A 22,877-nucleotide genomic window follows, 5' to 3' on the forward strand; every position below is an offset into this window, starting at 1 on the left:
CATTCTGACACGTCTACATATTATAAATACATGAAAGGTATCCATGGACAATTTACGTTTGAATATATTTATTAATTAATAACACCCACGGTGGCCGCGCGGCTTAAGCATTGGACAATCACGCCATGGGTTTCAGGTTCGAATCCTGGGTCTGGCAAGTACACATTTTGTTTTTCAATTTGTGTGTGAGTCAGGGTATGGACCTAATAGGTTGAACAAGTGGCTGACATCCATTTCTCGTAAAAAAACAAAATCTGTTACATAGACTATAGATACATCTAGACGCCACCCGTTGCATTGCTAAATAAAGCTACGTGCCATGCGTTTGGTTTGTGGGCGAGCGAACGCATTCGCCTACAAATGTTCGAGACCATAGACCATTTCGCTAGTGCTCGCCCAAAGTGCTCGCACTAGACGCTCAGAATTAAAATATAATTTTCTATTTTTTTACGTTATATAGTATTTTTAAGCCGTCAAAATGCAACCATTAGGTAAAGATATCATAAATTAAGTTATTTTAAAGAAACACTAGGTCACTGATATTAAAATAAATAATAATATACAAATAAATTGTCACGAACATGTATCAACTTACCTATGAAACGTAATACCATCTTCTTGCTTATCAGTACGGCCACCATATTTTAATACAACACACAGAACCACCTTTCCTACTTAATTAACTAAAAATATATACCACTGACTTTATGTTTAACACAAAAAATAGCAAATTTAGCAACACGAACTCGCAGATTATCGATGCTACGTGAAGCGATTCACCACGATTTGCCAGCGATACTTTTGGAAAATGTATCAAAAATATGTAACCTTTTATCTTACTCTAGCGCGTGTCGCAGAGATTATAAGGGTGCCGAATACTTTCTCACTCGCACTCATGCATCGTTTTTGTTCAGGCCTTGATCTGTTAATACAAATCTCTACTCTGTGGAGGCCCATATGATCCTATTAGGATCAGGCTTGGTCAAAAAAAATATTTATTAATATATATATTAATTTATTAATATATTCTCACCCCTCATAGTATTTACTATTTACGTGTGATGAATTAAATACGTTTTATATGATATTCTGTTTTCTTAATAATATAACCTACAAAATTTCACGTTCCTTCTTATCACTTTAATAAAGAAGATTTTTTATAATATATCGTAATATTATCTTGATTAAAATATTTCAATTTAAAATATTAAGTTTTATTATGAACCTCTCAATAGTCATTTTATAAATGGAAAATTGCGCGCATGCGCCTGTTATTAACTCGAGCAGGCAAGGTATGCGAATGCACCAAGCAGTTTCCACACAGAGTGAAGAAAGTGAGAGCATTGCATGTTTCTTGAATTCATTAATAAACTGACTGGTACAATTATAATAATATAAGTTGGCAACAAAGTAAAACGTGCGCAGCCCACTACCTTATCTGGAAAATTCGCTCTGGTTTAAATTGTCATCAAATAGTTTTAAGTATTTCAAATTAAAATTTATTCATTTACAAAGTACACATTCAATAAGTTTACAATAATGGAAACAAAAATAAATAATATTAAAACATTATTATAAAAATAGTATAAAGAGTTAATACCAAGGCCTGAACAAAAACGATGCATGAGTGCGAGTGAGAAAGTATTCGGCACCCTTATAATCTCTGCGACACGCGCTAGAATAAGATAAAAGGTCTACATATTTTTAAGTTGGTTTCCAAAAATATCGCCGGCAAATCTTGCTGAATCGCTTCACGTGGCGTGTTGTTCGTGTTGCTAAATTTGCTAATTTTGTGTTAAACATAAAGTCAGTGGTAAATATTTTTAGTTAATTAAGTAGGAAAGGTGGTTCTGCATGTTGTATTAAAATATGGTAGCCGTACTGATAAGCAAGAAGATGGTATTACGTTTCATAGGTAAGTTGATACATGTTCGTGACAATTTATTTGTATATTATTATTGATTTTAATATCAGTGACCTAGTGTTTCTTTAAAATAACTTAAATTATGGATATATTTACCTAATTGGTTGCATTTTGACCGCTTAAAAATACTATATAACGTAAAAAAACAGAAAATTATATTTTAATTCTGAGCGTCTAGTGCGAGCACTTTGGGCGAGCACTAGCGAAATGGTCTATGGTCTCGAACATTTATAGGCGAATGCGTTTGCTCGCCCACAAACCAAACGCACGGCACGTAGTTTCATTTAGCAATGCAACGGGTGGCGTCTATATGTATCTATAGTCTATGGTTAATACAAAAATTATTAAGTACCTACATGGAAACAGTACGCTGAATGAGCATGAGTATGAGTAAATACTATTTATTTAAAAAATATATAAATCAACGTCTATTTAAATTCATCCTCATGTTAGTGAAATAATACCATGTCAATATGCGAAGTGATTTGGTTAAAAATAGTTAATACCCGCCCAATTAGCATTGCCAATGGTAGGTAAGTTATGCATCTTGACAGTAAAGATAGCTGATGTTCCCGATTTCTAGGATAGTTATCAGAAACTTAAAACTTAAAACTGCCGAAAATAAAATGTTTCTCATTTATACCTTCCGTATATAGTCGGAAAGTCTTCGAAATTTTAGATTACAGCATGTAAGCATACTTTAGAGAAAGTCAGTTGGATAATGCTACAGATAGTATCCATACAGTCTCTAGTAAAGATCTTTCAAGAATTTCTTCAAAACCGTCTTTACCATTGGGCCGTATTTCAACTGATGTGGTGCCCAAATAATAGACCCACTGTCAATTCTGTCTATAATACATTATATAATGAATATATTCATTAAAATTTACGTAATATTCAGAATTCAATAAAAAATAATTAATTTATTTAAAATGAGATAAGTACTTACATTTTCATTAATAGGACAATTTTTTGATCAGCATTTTATTATGAACTGGCATACCGCATAGAAAGAAAATATAAATTTTTAATCTACTTTATTTTGTATTTCACATTATATGTTCAGATGGGGTCAAGTCAAAATTATATATAAGTATATATATATTATACCTATGTACGAAATGTTGTTAGCAATTAATAAATCTAACACTAAAAGGTTTATCATGTTTTAGACGTAGGTTATATTGGTATTATAATATCGACTTATATTTAAATACTTTAATTTACAGTTATATTTCATGGTTAATAATATAGGTATATACATGTAAGGCGGAAGCAAAAATATATCTTTAAAAAAAATCATCACGTACAAAATTGAAACCGCACGAGATGAAAGCGTGTGATACGATTTTTTTTTTGTAAATCAAAGCCGCAAAAGGTACTAAAGTGTATGTATTTTCTATACATATTATTTAAAGTAGAGTTTTCAGACCGTGACATTTATTCGCTAGAAATTCTTAGAAATATGCCATATTACAACTACTAATAACTTGCGTTGAAAAACTAACATACAAAATTCAAAGGAGGAGCCAGGATATGTCTACCATTGAATAAACGCCTTATTTTCAATCTTTAGTTCATTATCACTGCTACGTCGGCCCTGTAAGGTGCATCCATTTAACGTTTCTAATGCTTTATTGCTGAAAATTGACGCAATGCGCATACGCAGTAAGTAAACCGGAAACAAGATTTGACGAATGGGTCTCTGTTCCCGCAAAAGCAGGTTTTATAATATTATCTAACTAATTAACACTACCTTTCGATTTTATCAATTTATATTCGATTGTCGTCTAACGCACATTATGTCGACATGAAAGTGGGCGATTAGGAAAAACTTTGAGAAATAGTATTTTTTAAAAACCTTTGTCAAATAAATCTTATAACTTAACTATAAGGGTACCTATTCATGAAGCATTATTTATATTTTAAACATTTAAATTAAATTAATATGACAATTAAATTTTTGTTATTCTAGAAGGTTGACATTTCAATAATTTTGTTGCTGTTTTAGAGATAAATAAATTATTAAATTAATAAATTAATTTTCGGTATTGGCAACACTAATTAGTTGTCGGAAATCGTGTTCCCACAAAAATCTAACCGTTTCCGACTGTCCGGTTGGATTGGCTTGGTTCAGTTTGGTTTGGTTTACTGGAACATAAAACTCAATGCAAATGGATGCATAAAAAACAGATGATACTTCACATGCAAATATAGGGCCTTGTGATTTGCTCAATAAAGACTGGGTGCGGTGGTGCAGGGCGAATGGTTTGGAGATTTCTATGTTTATTTGTTTATCATTAAATGATAACAGCTTTCATCAGTTTGGTGACCTTTGACATATTGCGTATTCTTCTTGATTTATTTTGAGATCTATCTACGGTATGCTCTATCTATATGCACCTTACCAAACAACTCTGCGCTACACACATAACAGATTGATAATACAGAAGTACGAAAGCCAGTTGCCATACGCCAACACTTTGAAACCAGGTTTGATTTATGAATTAATGGCAAGCAGGCCACACAATGCAAGAAATACATAGCGCAGGCCCAGTATCTCTTTAAATGTATTCCCAATATTGAATGCGCATTTCGGTTACGTGACAAAATTTAATGCATGTTATGGATACAGACGTAACTATTGAAAATAACATATTCTTTAATACACGGTTAAGTTTACCTCGTATTAAATAAGAGGCTGAATCAATTTTATTAACCCTCAATAAATATTCCTTCCTGCAGTATAATTCAGTAGATAACCCTCTATCCTTATTTTTGCATTAGGTACCTGACACTACTCCAAATTTTCGAATTTCGTAACAATTTACTGACATTACTTGTATTTTACTTCCATATTATGTTACTAAGTCGTTTCAGTACCACCAAAGCCACCTCTCTGATGTGCTTTCGCTGAAGGCTCCCAGTGGCGATGGGTGGAAGTAGGCCGTGGCAATTCGATATAAATATGCATGCTAAAATTTTTCATTCATACTTATTTGTTTTCATTGAACTAATAATACAAATTACGGGTAGTATTGGTAAGTTATTCAAATTCGATTCACCTGCCTAACTTAACCATAATAGACTAAAAATATTCTTCTATCTACAACATATCTAATATCATGTATGATTTAATGGCATATTTTAGATATTCTATAGACAGAAGAATATTTTTTATCTAATATTATCTATTATGGTTTTCTTTAGGCACTATTTCAATGAATTTAAAAAATAACCAGTACCATTATGAAAATAAATAAGTAGGACTAACAAAGTTTAGTTTGTACTATGTATGTTGGAATGGCTGGAGCAACATTCAACTCGATGCGAAATGTCTGGGACTCACGATTGTACTCGGTCAAAACCAAATGCCGCCTATTCGACGCTTGCATTCTGACGGTGCTGCTTTACGGTAGCGAATCATGGCACCTTACGAAGGCTCAGAGCAACCGTATACTGAGCTTCGAAAACAGATGTTTGCGACGAATACTGGGTGTGCGGTGGTATGACTTTAGGAGCAACGAGGAGATAAGAGAACGTACCAAGCAGCCTCTTATCACGCTGAAAGTGAAGAGGCGACGTTGGACCTGGCTCGGCCACGTGCTGCGGATGCCAGAAGAGAACTTTAACCTGGCTTGCCTGTTCTTCAAGCCGACCGGATTCCGGCGTCCTGGAAGGCCGCTAAATACAATCTACAGAGTGTATACGGCGGAGCTACGGGATGCTGGTTTGACCTGGAACGAAGCAAGAAGACTGGCGAGCGACAGGGATTCTTGGAGGCGCCGCGTGGTGTCCATATGCTCCAGTTAAGGGGCGGATATGGGCAAAGAAGAAGAAAGAAGAAAGAAGATGTTGGATCTCCACAGCTTACCTCAACCCTTCGCCACTGGAGTCTACGCAAAACATCAGATTATCCGTTCCATGATGTACAATAAGTCCAAAAACTACAAAATGCATTAGTTTAAGAACTGGTATTTTCTAATAGGCTTATTACTAATCTATTTTTTTATAACTTGAATGAATTTTCGGTACAAAAGTCTACAGCGCCTCCAGCTCAAAAATACTAATTGTATTTTTTTATACTCAGTAAATAAAGATATCAAATCCAACACGCGTTTTTATTGCATGTAGTTATATAAATTTGCCCAATTCAATCAATAATATTTCTATTATCGAATCTAATCCGACATTTGAGGCTGGATGTTTCTAATATTATACCAGGGCAGCAAAAAAGTTACATATGATTTTTTTTCGAAAATTCACGATAACGCCTGTGGACTTGTACGAAAATCGCTTTGATTGATGATCGGCTCTTAGAATATAAAGTAGACACCCAAATCTATTAATGCCAGTACTTGATGATGAGCCAATCATAACATCTTTGTAAAAATACCGCTCTATGTAATTTATTACGGTATTAATAATTTCACTTTAAAATAAATTAACACTTGTTTTCATAAAGGTCTTGAGATTTTTTTCACACTCTCAAATAAAGTGATTAAAGTCATGCATAATGTTTGTAATGCTGCAATAGACCAATCGTATTTATGTAAGCACCAAACATTTTAATAGATTTACATGACATTTTATAGATTGATATTTTATTCAAATTGTACAAAATTGATTTTTATTCGAATTTTGAATTTGAATAAAACATCAATATCTGGGATGCATTCTGCAGTTTAAAACACTGACGGTATTTGGTAGTCTCCAGGAGAGGTAAGGTATTGGAAGAGGGTTGGTGTATCGGGGGAATGAACGATGATGTCTTCTTCCCCTCGATGTTAAGTTTAAAGTTCTGAAGGTTGCTTGAGTGTGTGTGTGACATAATATATTTTGACGAGAAACACGTGTTGGTATTTTTGATGTTTTTTATTATCACATTTTGGAAACGCACGGTGACAACTGTGTCCTAGAAAGGCTCTGTTGCGTTTCCGTTGCGTTGTTGTCTATAGTCAATCAATGACCATAGACAAAAATATGACAGTTGTAGGGTTATATACAAAACCTCTATATATGGAGGAGTGTGGAGATAATTTACTCTGTCTTGGAAGAAGCAGTATACAGTGGGGATGGAAAGTCTTGATCAAACAGAAGATATCTGCATTTTAAAGGTGTCCACAATCCTTAGTCATAAAATCAATATAAAGTCAATGAAAATAGTAAAATAATTAATAGTGTTTTCAATTTCTATAGATTAAATATTCATATACAATTATTTTTAATATTAATAATTTCGCAAATGCATCGGAGTATCTACAAATGCCGCTAGTGTCTGAACATTGAAGTTAATGGCCCCACTAAACGACATTCGTCCCGCACCACACTCGGTCTGGGAATTTCTCAGGACTAGTTACCTAAGACTGAGGTCTGAAAGAGAGTAAAGAGGTCAGAAAGACCGAAACTGTGGATTCATTTGTTTGTCTAGGGTTCTTTGGTACAAACACTAATAACACGAGCGACGAAATATATCGCCAGATCACCCTCGTCAACAGGTGCCATTTTAGTCTCCAATGGCTTCTAAAAAACAAAACACTCTCAAGGAAAACCAAAAAAACCTTCTCAGCAAACATAATGAGAGAAATATGGAGTTTTGAGAAGAATCTTTGGGGTACTTCAAGAATCTGGCATTTGAAGGTCAAGGTATAACGAGGAGCTGTACACACTGTATAAGAGCGGAAAGATCACGTAGCATTTTAAAAAGCAGAGACTCCGCTGGGTCGGCCACGTGCGTAGAATTCCGGAGGATATACCAGCAAGGTGGGTTATGTACGCAACCCCCGAGGGCAAAAGAGAACCTGGATGGTTGGACTGTGCCACAGGAGATTTAAGAATGCTTGATCAAAGCAACTGGAGAGTGTCAGCGCTGGATTATCCAGGGTGGAGGAAGTTTTTGAAGGAGGCCAAGATCTACCAAGAGTTGTAGTGTCATACATGATAAATTACATGATTTTAATTAATCACTCAAAACAATTTAAAATAAATATGCGGATTGATTGGGCTGACTTTTACATAGTAAAACTCAATTATAATTAAATTGAATGAAATAAATAATATGTTAGTTAATTTTATATACCATTGATGATGTCAGACTGTTTTTGACAAATTCTCTCCCGTTCCTAAAACTTTGGCTTCTATACGAGGTAAGGTTACAGGTGAATATGTCGAAAGTTACTTCACCAACTCAGCTCTCATCGTGCTGTTTTCATATATCATTCATTCATAGATACATCATCAAAGCGACAACAATACAGAAAGCACAACTGATATGTCTTACACGACTCCGTATGTAACAGTTCGTGATTGAGTTATTTCCCTTTGATGTTGAACGGTGGATCATTTCATAGAATTGAGCAATATCTAAATTCATACCAGTGGCGAAGAAATTAGGTAACAATTTGTCGATTATTTAACTTTAAAATATTCTTCCGCAGCAAAATAAGTTAAAAGATAAATTCTCCGATGACTAAAGTAATTAAAAACCAGTTAATTGATCCAAAGTCAACCCTAACCAAAGGCATTAAAATCGAAAGGGTTGACATATGTAGGACAAGATTTCTCGCAAATCATAAAAAGCATAGCATATAATATGTACCTTAAGCGTCAATTACATTGAGCTACTTTACGAGCTATTTGTTGGCGAATTTACAATCTGCCTGTAAAGTTGCCCAGTGTAATCATCGAACAAGCTAACAAGCAAATTGTAAACACTCTACCGAGAAAAATTGAAAGCCGGTCAACTTTACACGCTACACGCCGGCGTGTGGGCATACTGCGTCTGCGCAGTAGAGCACAGTAGCAACCTCCCGGTAAAAAAACGAACTATGTTCTGTCAAAATAGTCGCTGCCTTGTGGCTTCTCAGCGAATGGAAAGTTTTGTGTGTCATCATCATAATCGCAATAGCTGAATCGCCCGCTATTCAATTCGCCAACACACAGCTCGTAAAGTAGCTCAATGTAATTGACGCTTTAACATTTATCTCATTGGCTTCTTAATGTTGAAAACAAGTGTCAAAAATTTTATCTAGTAAATTTGTTTATCGCTAGCTTGAATGTCGTATTTTTAAAATATGTATAAGTACATAATATATTTTTAATATTAATTATCTGACTCAAAAGCATAACCTCTAACCGATAACAATACTTTTCAAAGAAAAAGCTCTGCTCAGATCTATTGTAAAAAATACGGCTTTTCATTGTATGAGACTTTTTTTTATAATCAACCTCGTATGGATATTGTTTCTTCTACGCGTGTTTTTCTTGTTTGGTACTGTCAATTAATTTTATTCAAATTTTTAAGGTAATAATTATTGTCAATACTTTGTGTTGGGGGAGGGGGGTAGAAAGAAGAAATATAGTGTTGTAAGAAAGATATAATTATTATAATTCATAAGAATTGGAAAAATCATATAGAGTTAGGCTCGTGTATATCAAAATGATAACATAAATTATACTGATGTACTTACAATAAATATCCAATTCAATTTCATTTTTTCATTCATATATAATAGGAATTCAAAACTATTGATTTTTAAACTTGTACGAAGTGTTTTTATAATCCTAGTCGAATACTGATTTTGATGATCGAACCCAATTATTTCAGTACGTTGTTTACCATAACAAGAAGCACAAAATAATTATTATTATCAGCGTCTCTCATAACAAAGCAATAAAAATATTATTAAATTTCTCTGGGCTTGTAATTAATATTCACGATGACATCATTCTACCAGCGAAATATCGGACACGCAAAAACTAAACAATGAGTTCACTGTTATTAAATAATGCCTTCTCGCCCGTCTATCGACGACGCTTCCAGAAGCGTGATTTTGCTTGCCGTGTTCAATGAATGGACTACGTTGTATTTTCGTTAATTCGTCCCGCTGAGAAGCCAAACAACGGTGGATCATGGGGCGGGTGGGCAAAATGCGTCGTCAAATTCAGTGTGCGCTGGCGTATTTGATTACGTTGTATTTTCGATGATTTACGCGCCACTTGTGAAATTTTGCGCGAGTGCCCCACTAGCTGCGTTAAGTGGGTTTTACGCCTTAGACAACCTTTCTCAACAGGTAGTGTCCGCCACTGTTTTATATATATTTACCGTGTGAAAAAGGTGTGATATTAATATTCCTAATAATATAAACTGTAAACCTTTATTTCATTATTTTGTAAGGGAAAAAAATTATATCACGAGTTCAAAGGTCAAACAAAATGATTTCTTAATAAAACATGACTACAATAGTACCGTAATCGACACCACGTTTTATTTAGTTTTTTTTTCTAAGTACTGTTAATGTACTTTTGAGTTGCTGTGAAGTGAATTCATCAAGATTATATATTATTTTCTCAGTTGTTTTGACATTTGCCTAACCTTGTTGTAAACTGACTGACTAAACGAGAAGAATAATCAATATTGCAACATACTCTGTTTACAAAAAGTTAGTTGTAATTTCATTATTACTACATTAAAGTTCACATAATATATAATTTATTATAAGAACAAGACGTTGCTAAAAGAAGATCAATCACTGAAAAGGTATCGCAAATTATTTAGCAATGACAGGTTTGAACAAAATAATGAAAAACAACGCCATAACAAAATTCTAGATTAATTTCATTTAAAAACTAAAGTATTTTATTCTAAACTTCTCAACTTGAGTAATACTGTTTTAAACGTAGATACTATTTTATAGATATATGGCAATATTACATATTACAAATCGAATTAATAGGCATTCTCATGTAGGTATCAAGTTATAGCTAACCTTGTAGATCAATGACCGCAAAAATAATCTTTGTATATCTGTTCTCACTTAATTAGTTAATAGCCTAATTATTACATAATAATTATAAGTTGATAAAATAATAATCAGTACGTCATGATTGATAAAAAGAGAAGTATTCGATTGTAAGTTTTCGACCGAAGCACATCGCTCTGTGCTGTGATTCACATTATTGTAACAATTGTACACATGTACTGACGCAATTTAAATAAACTCACACCCTTCATAATCACGACAACGACTTCTCATCTCTCCTCGTCACAACTCCATTGGCCCTCGCATCGACGACCCCCTACAGATTTAACCATTTTTTGTTGAATCTGTTCAGAAAAATAGGAGCATTTTCGTTGCTTCCAAGTGTAATTTTAAAAGCCATAATAAAAAAAACCAGTCGGTCTATTCTATACACAAGGCGGCTATCGACAGCTGAAGTGATAATAATATATGTGTATTAAGGTATTATAATTGAGTGGTTCTCAAGCCAAGTGAACCAAGTCCATTCTGGTTAGTTTTGAGTAAACTAGGTTAAAACATAATTTTTGATTATTTCTAATTCTGTATATCTCTCCCTGGTCTTATTAAAATGAGACGTTTTAAATCAGAGAATTTTATAATTTTTCTGACCATGTCCAATCTTAATAGGATATGGGCCTCCACAGAGTGGAGATATGTCAGCCACTTGCTCAACCTATCAGGTCCACACTCTGACCCATACACAGATTGAATAACAATATGTGTACTTTCCAGACCCAGCATTCCAATCTGGGACCCACGACGCTATTGGCCGATGCTTAAGCCATGCGGACATCGTGGGGGTAGATATTATTTACATACTAAAAATAATAACGCCTGAAAAAACTACACATCGGATGCGAAAACCTGTGATTTCAAAGTAATTTAACAACATTATTGGCGTTACTATTATTATTTCAAGAGAGACATGGCGAGTGAAGAGTCAAGATACACAGGGGTAGGTATAAATTTACTTAACTTTGGAAAGCGCGCGAAAGCATTTAATAGCTGACGCTATTATTTAAATTTGGTGGAACCTTTATATTGTATTATAAATATAAAACTTTGCGGGTTTTATATTCTAATGTATACAAGTAATAATATAAATAAATAGAAAAAGTGAGCAGACGAAACTAAATCCAGTTAAGTTATATTTAATAAAAGTTGAATCAGTACAATAAAGTACAGTTTCAAATTAATATTACAATGCATTTCCATCATGAATGAATTGACAATAAGTAAACAATAAAATAAAAAGAAAACATAAGTATTAAAAAAGGAAACTACTTTGACAAAACTGTTATATCGTAGATTTTAACAGCTCTACTATAAAACATGGTTATACTGTCATTAGAATCTCAGATTGTTTTTCAAATAGTTTGTTTGTGTAGTTTTAAGGCGCTGCGTATACTCTACAATTACCAATCGCTTCTATTATATTTGTGTTATATTTAATTGAGAGCCTTTCCATTTTCTGACAACTTCCAATTTAAAATTATACACAGTCAATGCGTAATATTGACAGGAAAAAAATATGACCGTACACAACAATGAAAACCACACTTTCAAATATACGATAAAATTTCTTTATCATTTTATTGTCTCAATATTACAATTATTTGATATCTATACATTATATATATTATAAAAAGCATAAATAATACAAAATAAAGATTATAATAGTTACTGAGAAAGTGTACTGATTTAAACTTTTATAGGTAGTTACCCAGTACCAATGGAGAAGAGTATACTATAACATAATATAATCAACCTTCAACTAAATCATGACTGCAATGCAAGTATTGGTAAAAAAACAATCAATTGGTATGTGTACAAAATCATTATATTAGTTACATGTATGTACCTATATATGTCGGTATATGAGGGAATCGCAGGATACTCACGGATAATAAATAACCATTTTTGCTGCCATACGCAATCGTAATAACATCAGAAAAATAATAAATCCGTTTAGACGTCACCATCGTGCTGGCACGCAAACGGCGTCTAACTGCCAGTGCCGCCGACGTGCAGGCACGCACTTGTTCCTACGCCGAATTGTATGAATGTAGGTTTTTTATTTTCTCATTGAATTTAATATAAACAGATCCAAATAATTATTGTTAGAATCTCGGAATGTTGATTTTATTATAAGTATTGTATTATTGTCATCATATTGTGTTAATAGAATCGATGTTATTTTTTATTTTAATTGAACATGTATTTGTATTTGTTATCCTTTCTTAAATACATAAAGAAAACTGTTTTACTTCCACATTATTATTTATATTACAATATTATTTACTCCATTAAACCTACGTATTTCCAAGATTGAACGTACACAATATTAACAATAAAATATGTTTTAAATTATACTAAACACTTTTGACCGATTTTATCAATGCTATTTGTATAAATAAAAATTTTATATTAACTATCGAAAAAAATGATAGTCCCGGGACCTTTTTAATCCCGGGAAATTTTTAATCCCGAAATGTCGGGATTAAAAATTTGGCTCGAAATTGGATTTTATAGTCCCAGCTATGTCAAATTTGATAAAAGCTGATGCAGATACCTATGCGATCATTTTAAGATATTATGCCACCGATTCTCAAAGAATTCTTCTGGTGAAAGGTATCATTCTACCGGAGTGAGTCTGCAGTATTGGCAGTTATTTGATTTAAGCCAGACAGCAAGTTGTTGATTTGCATCTCACTTTAAAAAGATCAGTATCGCGAAGTCGGCAGGTGGCTATATCGCCCGAGGTGTACTAAATTTCGAAAGGTTATAATAATATGCAGTATAATATTTTTTTTCTGTTTCGATTTAAATCGGCGATAGCGGTCACTTGGAATTTAGAGCCACTGGTTTGTAAAATTAATGTCGCAATTTGAGAATGTCGGCACGTTTACATACGGAAGCCAAAATTATTGATAAAATTCTTTTCAAATATTTTATTTATGGTCTTTTGCGTCAATGAATAATTACCGAATTATGATACTTAACACATTTATAAATTTGCTTTAAAAAAAATATCTCACCCGCTCTAGACTCTATCTTAAGCCGCATTTAGACCAAGCGAGCGAATGTTTGTTTTTCCCCCACTCCATCGAAATTCTTATGCTCACTCAACAAAAAGCGTTTACGTTAAGACGGTACTTCAGTGAAACGGCAAATAATTTTCATCTATAGGTGAGACGAAATTTTGGACTCGCTGGCAATCGGAGAGCGAACGTCGAGCTGTGAACGCGTCAATTTGTTTCGTGATGGCGACGGAGGTATTAATTCTTAAATCGTGTAAAGATTAATAAAAAACGTTACCCATTTACTTGAAAAAGAAAACATGTCAATGAATATATTATTATTGTTACTAATAGAACAACAAACACAACATTAAATGGACGCATGTTGGATTTGTATAACAAATTATATTTCGTTCGACACGCGTCATTTGCACAATCCGCGCATCGCCAAGCCACGATCTTTTTAGACCATGCCTCAACTGAGGATCTTAAGAGAATTTTGCTGGAGTGGAGGAAGAACAAAAATTCGCTCGCTTGGTCTAAATGCGGCTTTAGATAATATCAACCTATAATCTACATTCTAGATATAGATTGTATAAGAACTTTTTAGGTTATTTATTTTTTTAAGATATTAAAAGAGGCTTTGAAGTTAATGGTCCTACCAAACCATACCCGATCTTAATCGGGCGTACGACGAGACCCTACGTTTTGTGTGAAGCATCATATTTTTGTCTATCGCAATGTATGCAAAACGATAGGCTCTTATGCATAATATTATTTTCTATGACTACAGCTTTGTCAAAAATAATTAATAATTAGATAATTTATAGGGCATTCAATAACATAATTATAAATAAATATACTGACTGTTTTTAAAAATAAAAAAAATATTTTATCTAATGATTTTTGATGTGTATAAATGTTAATATCAATTTTAAAACTCTTTGCTCAATTTTACGTTGTAAGTAAGCTATTGAAATGTCATAGAATTAGTGTGAATCGCATTATCTTTTTATTTCCCGTAATACCTGACAAGTGTGTTCTTTTTATTTGATCTCCACAGCCTACCTCTTTCCAAAAGTTACCCTTCTCACTGAATAGGAGTGCATGCCTACAGCACGAATAGGTCTTCATCCAGCAGTGGATCGAGAGTGATTACGGCTACGATTATGATGATAATCAGAAAAGAATTAACTATGCATTCATTAAATATTTTACTATTTTTAACCAATAAAAAAGTTTATTATTAATTATTGTAGACTTTTACTGTAACCTTTGAGAGCAGAATTTGGTTAACACAGGTTATCATTTAAGTTATCAGTATACTGTAGAAGTATAAAATATTAATGCGTGTATAATAAGAGGTGTGTTTGATAAGAAATGCCATTACCTGAATGCAGCGTAAACTTAATACAGGATCGAGACTAAATTTTGAATAAAAACCGTGGCTGAACCAGATTACTGTACTTATATATCTTAACGCATCGAAAACCAACGAACGAAATATAATAATATGAAAGCTTGTTTTTATATTAAAATTATTATTCGAATTGATTTCATTTTTTTACTTTTCTGTACATAATTTGAAAATACCTGTGAGAAATACATAACCACTAGATTCGCGTCCTTATGCTCTGACCGTTAAACTACGGATGTATTATCTTATTGTGACGAAATTAACTAATGGTTCTTACAATAATTCCCACTGCAGTGCTTTCTAAATTACTTACCAGGGGGCGCGGGTTTGAATACCGCTGGGTGTCTAGTGGTTATGTATTTTTCAGACGTCTTTTCAAATTATGTATGTTCAATAAAAAATGTTACATTCTTAAACCTTGTGAATAATTATTCGTTACCTGTGTTACGTACTTGTACGCTGTAAGTACGCATGTGGAAGAACATGAACAAGAAATTAGCGATAGATTTGTATTAGCAGATATAACATACACACTAAATGGTGTATATGAAGCGCCTAGTTTCAAAACTCCCTAAAAGAGTTTTTGAAAAATTTTGAGTTAGGTATGTATTTAGATGGATATTTTTATTACCTATATGATGGCCAAAGATTGAATTTCAAAAAACGCCAAATACGTATGATCAAAAATTAGGTTAAATTTCAAAACCCGCTAAAATGGTTGGATGTGCTTTTCAAATACCCCTAAATTGGAAAACCAAAATTATCTTTAGAATGTAACGAACTAAAAAATAAATAAGTACATAAAGTTCACAGATTTAATAGATAATATGATTTTTTCTCATTTTTCACGAAACTGCCTAAAATCGTTTTTCTCATTTTTCTCAGAACTACCTAAAATCGTTTTAGGGGCTTTTGAAACAAGGCGCTTATTTATCCATATTCTGCCTTTATTGTGTAGAAATTTGGATACTGAAGGCATGAGACAAGTTTGCTGGATGCTTTTGAGATATTATGATGCTATATAATATATAAAACAACGCTCTGAGCTAATTATTGTCTATTGTGGATGGATTGTCTAAATTTGTTTTATTTTATTTTAATTTCGATCAAAATTCAAACGAAATACATAGGTATTTATATTTTATTGAAATCTGTATATGTAGGTAAGACATACTGTATTATTTTGACAGTACCACTTGCGTTTCTTTACTCTGTCATTAAATTATGCGATAATACTGAATTGGGTAAAGAGACACTTAAGGCAGCTTATTTTTATAAATATGACTTAAAATTTGGCTTTTACTTGGGTTTATTTAACGACTACGTTTCTGCATCTGTCAATAACTCTATTCTACAGTTAATAACAGAGTCGAGTTAATAAAATCTTTACAAATTTAACAAAGGCCTTTTCAGAATCATAATATTATATAAAAATCATGTTTTATTATATGTTGAAAAGTCATTCGATAATAATATTTGTATTTACTAAAAATAATGCCAGTACAGATAGAGTCAAGCCTTAACAATCATTTCGGGTACCTACGTCAGTAATACAAAAAGAGAGATTAAAACACTGCCGTCGAACTGTATGTAATGAAATTATGCGTTAAGATAAACTGGCCCGTTCCACACTTCAAACACCTGATTAAAAATAAATTAAAAAACCTCTCATACTCAACTATATTATTACCTCTACATTATAATATGTACCTGTATAGTTAATGTTTTAATAATACTTATATTAACTGAAATAAAAATAATAACGACAATTTTAATTATTGTATTATTTTATTTAAGACTTTATGTAAGTAGGTAAAAATAAATTATGTGCAACCTCCATAGAATATACTTACTTAACTTAGGAAAGCATTAGAAATATACGTAATGTAATTCATTCACGCTTATCACTCACTGACCTTACGAAGTATCATTCTTGAAGATTAAAAATAAATAGATGAATGAGAGTATTTTTCAAAAAAAATAAACACATAGCGTAATTCAAACCATTTTGCTAATAAATACCATTATATTAATATGTTATGTATTTAATTTTGACGTCATGGAGAGTTGAAGCTTTCGAGATGTGAATGAATAAATGAATCCTCAAAATGCCTTAGACTGATCGGGTGACAAAATGTAGAAAGTTTTCAATCGAATGGGAAAGGACCGAGAAGTTTTTCATAGTATCAAAACCAAAAAACTACAGTACCTCGGTCACATTATGAGAGGAAAAAAGTACAGCATTCCCCGAATCGTCATCAAAGGAAAGATCAACGGTAAGCGTAGCACAGGCTATGCCGCATTTCGTGGTTTAAGAACCACTGTGATCGGTACGAGCATGGCCCCCACATCCTAAAGCGGCCCCTTAGACCACGATGTTTAGCGGCCCCCCCAACCTATCGCTAAGATGAAGGGTAGTGTAATATTCTACAAATATTATTCCGTGGAACTCCAGGACTCCGCGAGGTAATCTTAAGGTATTTTTGTGATAGCCAAGTAACAATATGTGACCCTTCTACATATTGGATAAATAGTCATTTTTATTGGTCAGGAAATACACTAAAATTAATTATAAAATAAAATACTGCCTGTGGAATAGCGCCGCAGGCAACTTTTTTTAACTATTAGAGTGAAATTGAATTTGTGGTGTATGTTTATCTCGCTTAACTGGCCAGCCCACCATGCGGGCCCCCCTTAAGCCCGGCCCCATAGGCGAGAGCCCTGTCAGCCCCCCATGGGTACGAGTGCAGTTCCACTGAACTATTCCGGGTAGCAGATGATATGGCTAAGATCAGCGACGTCCCGTGGGGGTAGGCAGATTAAGCGTCGCTTGGGGGCGGCAGTTACTCGAAAGGCGGCAAATCGAGGAGAATCGTTAGGTATATATATGAATAACTACCTAAACTTAGTAATAACGGAAATATTTTTCCATTAAAAAAATCAGCTCAACATAAAAGTTATTCTCAACAACTAACATAAAAGGTTTAACAGGAGTGTATTTTTGTCGGGTTCGCGATGTTTAGTTTACTTCCGTTCTTCTTGAACGTCACGTGCTTGATGAGGAGCAATAACACGTGTAGATTTGCGATTTATATTTGAATTTTAGGTAAGTACATACCTACCTGATTTAAAATTTATCCAAATATGTTTGCACTATATCACTCGCGAGCTTTGGAAGTTGTTGGGTGTAAGCCGCGGACTCGCAATAGTGAAGCAGAGATGGTATTTAAATTAGATTCAGTGGTATATATTTTGTTAGTGATGTATCCATACAACAATTTCTTAGATATTCGAGTCATGAAAGGATGCTAAAAAATACAGCAGCATTTTGTCTAGGGACGTCACTGGCTAAGATCACCCTGTATATATATGTAATATTTCTTCATAGTTTCTCCAAATGTAGATAATCTTATGGTTACTATGAAACGCTCTTAAAAAACAACATATCTGTTAATGCTATCATTATTTTTTTCTTCGAAAAAAAATTAGTCCAATGGTTAAACTAACTTAATATTCGTGAATGCAGAACAGAAATCTGCGGAAATACATACGTTCACTCACGAACATAAGTCATTCAAAATAATTATGTCCGACCTCAAGCAACATGCCTTGCACAAGCCAATTAGCGATTTGCACGAATTTTGCTTATTAATTATTATTAAAACCTTTGCAAATGCAACCAATTAATGATTGCATTCAGCATCTGCAATTATAACTTGACATCTGTTACTCTACTAAGGCCGTATGTCCTCTTACAAAATTTCATTCAGAAACCAGCTAGATTTTTTCGCCTGCAATACAGAAATAAAAAGTAGACATATATCTACAGAATGAAGAAATGTACTGATTAAATTTGATATTTTTTTCAAATTAATTAGAACGGTTGAATTGAAATGTGCGATTCTCTTTCCGCATATCACCCCACCACTCCTTCGCTGCTATTTTACCACTTTACCTACTCCTATTCAATTTCAATTTTTGATTAGATTTAGATTAAAAACACGATTTTCAATGGTTGTATGTAAGCGGACGTCTTACCAATTAATCGCTACAATTGGACCATTTTACCTACCAGTGATGGTAGGTGGCCGCGCGGCTTATGCGTAGGACTATAACGCCGTGAGTCCCAGGTTCGAATCCTGGGACCTAATAGGTTGAGCAAGTGGCTGACATCCATTTCTAGTAAAAAAACAAAATCTGTAAATACATACCTTTACTCTGTGGAGGCCCATATGATCCTATTAGGATCGGACATGATCGAAAAAAGAAGAAGAAAATGAATTGTTGCATGTACTTATGTTATTTTTGAGAAGTTCTATATTAACTTCGAAAAATTGAGATATTGCAATGAACTTACTTAATACAGACTAAGAATGTACCTATTCTATAAACTGTGCAAGTCTCATGAAGGTTTATCCAGAGGTTTTTGAGTTAGGTATACTTGAACAAACACGCAAAAAAAAAAACTTTTTCTGTGCTAAGGTAACGAAGAAATACTTAAAACGCTACGCAAAAGAAAAAATATTCAAAATCATAGACTTATTTATAATCATAGAGATAAAATAATAATATTTTCAACTGAGGGTATTAATTAATTGTAATGGGCATAATTTGAATAGGAATTCTAATAGTTCATTTTTTTACTATTTCATATGAACCATATAGACGGATTCGTGTCAAATAGAATAAAATAATTGTCAGTTGGAATTATATAATATACATATTTAAAAAAAAAAAAAAAAAACATGTCGCTTGTAGGTACCTTATTGTTTTTTTATTCGGTTAAATACCTACCTATTACAATAAGTACTTTATTTTTCATGTAGGTGTCCAGAAGTATAGATTTTTTTAACAATGTTACTGTTATAATTATTTTAAATCAAGTTGAACATAGATATGCAAATAATAATGGAATTAACCTGTTAAAAGACTTACCGGTGAATATTCAGCACAGATGTCGATGCTCTCCACGAACTTGCAGACTTCATCCACACCCCATGCCGCTACTTCAGGATCTGAAGAAGCACCACCACAATCTCTCCGATGCTCTCCCCTATAACAGCTACCACACTCTCTGGAAGACCCTGGGCTCTTGCGCCCTGATGATCCAGGGCTTGCCGCATCAGACCTCGCGCACGACTTTTCACACTTCACCGTCGACGCATCACAACCGTTGACATTATCACTTTTGTTATTAGAATTGTTTCTGTCAGCTGGTGATCTGTCTCCATAAGATCCCGCCGATGATGAACCGGATTCGTGGGCTTCGTTCTTGGGGCTAAGGCGAAGTTTTTTGGCAGACGAGGAAGGGTATGCTGCTCCTATCGAAGCGGAACTTAGGTCCAGAGGCGATGATAAAGGGTTTTCATTGGCCGTGGAAACTGGCGGCCGTTTGACGGCGCCTTTCATGAAATTGTTGGCCATCTCTGCTTCTTTGGCTGCGTTTGCTACGCGGGCAATTGCCAGCAATGCCTGTAAAAATACACATATTTATCAATAATGTAATATTAACAACAAAATAATTCATAGGAAAATAATAGTATTATATTTATTCGTTATACCTATAGTTAATAATATAATATTATTTTAATGTCACAAACTGATTTGTAGTTTGTGTGTATATGAGCGAATATGAAAAGAAAATAGTTAGTCCGCGGTATTATCATGGTTGTGTGTGTTTTTTATTACGTAGCAGTAAAGAGCTAGGGACTAAGAAGAGTTGAAGGAACTAAGGAACTAGGGAAAGCCTTCACCCGGCAGTGGATTGACCCCGGCTGATGATAACTATAAATAAATATTTTGTTAATTAAATTTTATATTTATTTCTTTAATTGTCTGTCATTTTAATTTGTAGTATATTTTATTTTTCATTGTCGTTTGTCTAACTGTTTTCTTTTGTCCGCATTTTTAATTTATCCCTTTATCGTATGTATGTGATTCTTAACATCATATTTTTTTCCTTCTATTATTAGGACATAATATTATACTATTCATTTATTCTATACAGAAGTATTCAGTTTATCAATATTGTATATTATTATATACGTACTTCTAAGTGTACAAATCTTTTGCCCGACCTAAGTATCTTCTTTTAATTTCTTATCATATTGTTGATGATATTTTGTTGCGGGAGGTTATAAACTAAAATGAGTAAAATTTTTATACTTACATCATAAATTTTCTGACAAGTTAAAAATATTTAAGACAAAATATGTAGGTATCCCTCTGAAGGTCTACTGTTTCACTCAAAACATTTCCGTTTTTGATTTAACATCAGACACTCCCAACTGATTAAAAGTAATGCTGGTTAAGCTATAAAACTGTTCAAGTATTCAGTTATACAACGATCCTGAACATTTCAAACCGTTTAATTAGGGCAGTGACTCCCAACGTTTTGTTTGACAGAAGCCTTGAAGCGTTTTGTAAAATCTCCACTAACCACATATCTGTAGTTAAGTACAGATAGGTAAATTACAAAAGTGACGTATAAAACAACAAGGCTGCCTGTGCAAATTGACGTCATTAAACAAACTCAAAATATTATGCCTTTTAATAACATTTTTTATTTATTGTTTTTTTTATTAATTTATTACTTATGTTGTAATTTTGCGCCATTAAAACTCTGATACATATAAATGCCAATCGCCATAGAATAAGTCTTTGATGGTAGTTTTGTTATATGACCTCATTAGGGGAAAGTCATTAGACACAATAAATACATAGTGAGTGTCCTCAAATATTAGCAATATTGAAGTCACGTTACGTTTACATGATAAACTTTAACGCATATTATTAATTCTATAGACCGAGGGTACGTGTTGGAGTTTAAATTTAAATTCTAATAGATGTAAGCTTTGCATTATTCCATTGGGTAATTTTTTGGGACCCGGGTTTCACCTTTTGGCATTTTCAGGCACTATGCGCACTACCCCACATCTGTTAGGTAGGGTTTTTTTACAAACACATCAACTATTCAAAATTTTTTTGTTATATTTTTTATTGTGATCCTTGACTTAATGGGAAGATGATAAAGTTGTTACCTTCTTTATTGTAATAATTTGTTATATAAGTTAGAATTAATTGTATTCGTTGTCAGTATGTATTTACCATTAGTGAGCGCGTATAGTGCCTGAAGATATCGAAAGGTGAAACCCGGGTCGCAAAAAACGACTCAAATGGAATAGTATAAAACTTAATCCCATTAGAATTTTAATGCATATTATGATACTGGTGTAAATATTGGAAATAAAATATCCTCACGTGTTCAAATTTAATCCATATTTCTCCACATTCAAATATCGTACCTTCATATAACCACACCTAGAAGGCTACGCACCTCCCGTTATATGTTTTAATTCCCTGTTTGCATTTCCACCTTTATTTCTAGGTATTTAAAAGATGCCGCACTGTATTAATCAGGCAGTGACGTATATAAGTCATTACTAACAACTCAATTCTCCAATATATATTATTTTATTCATTTCTGATATAATAATTCTCTTTTGAAGTAAAATATGTACAAGGTACTTTAATAATAACTTATCAAGCTAAGCTTTTAAAATACTTAATTTGTTTTTGGAAGCTTTTGAAAATTATTGTTCGACCCCTGTTACAGCTTGCGCAGAACACTAGTTGGGAATCACAAAGTTAGGGCTTAGGTCGCTTATGACTACGGAAATAGAATTCAAATTCTATGAATATAGCCATAAAAATCC

General features: G+C 33.3%; 1 protein-coding gene across 2 annotated transcripts in view; it reads right to left on the reverse strand.

The window, feature by feature from the left end:
- Samuel (SAM-motif ubiquitously expressed punctatedly localized protein) overlaps window positions 1–22,877 on the reverse strand; it is a 277,721-nt gene that overhangs the window by 118,661 nt on the left and 136,183 nt on the right. For both annotated transcript variants that reach the window (XM_085944320.1, XM_085944321.1), the window contains exon 6: window positions 20,098–20,634. In XM_085944320.1, the coding sequence (XP_085800446.1) occupies window positions 20,098–20,634 (537 nt within the window). The remainder of the gene's footprint in view (window positions 1–20,097; window positions 20,635–22,877) is intronic.

Source organism: Rhyacophila brunnea, unplaced genomic scaffold, assembly GCF_057557595.1.
Source record: "Rhyacophila brunnea isolate RB1 unplaced genomic scaffold, BYU_Rbru_1.0 scaffold_17, whole genome shotgun sequence".
Lineage (NCBI taxonomy): Eukaryota > Metazoa > Arthropoda > Insecta > Trichoptera > Rhyacophilidae > Rhyacophila > Rhyacophila brunnea.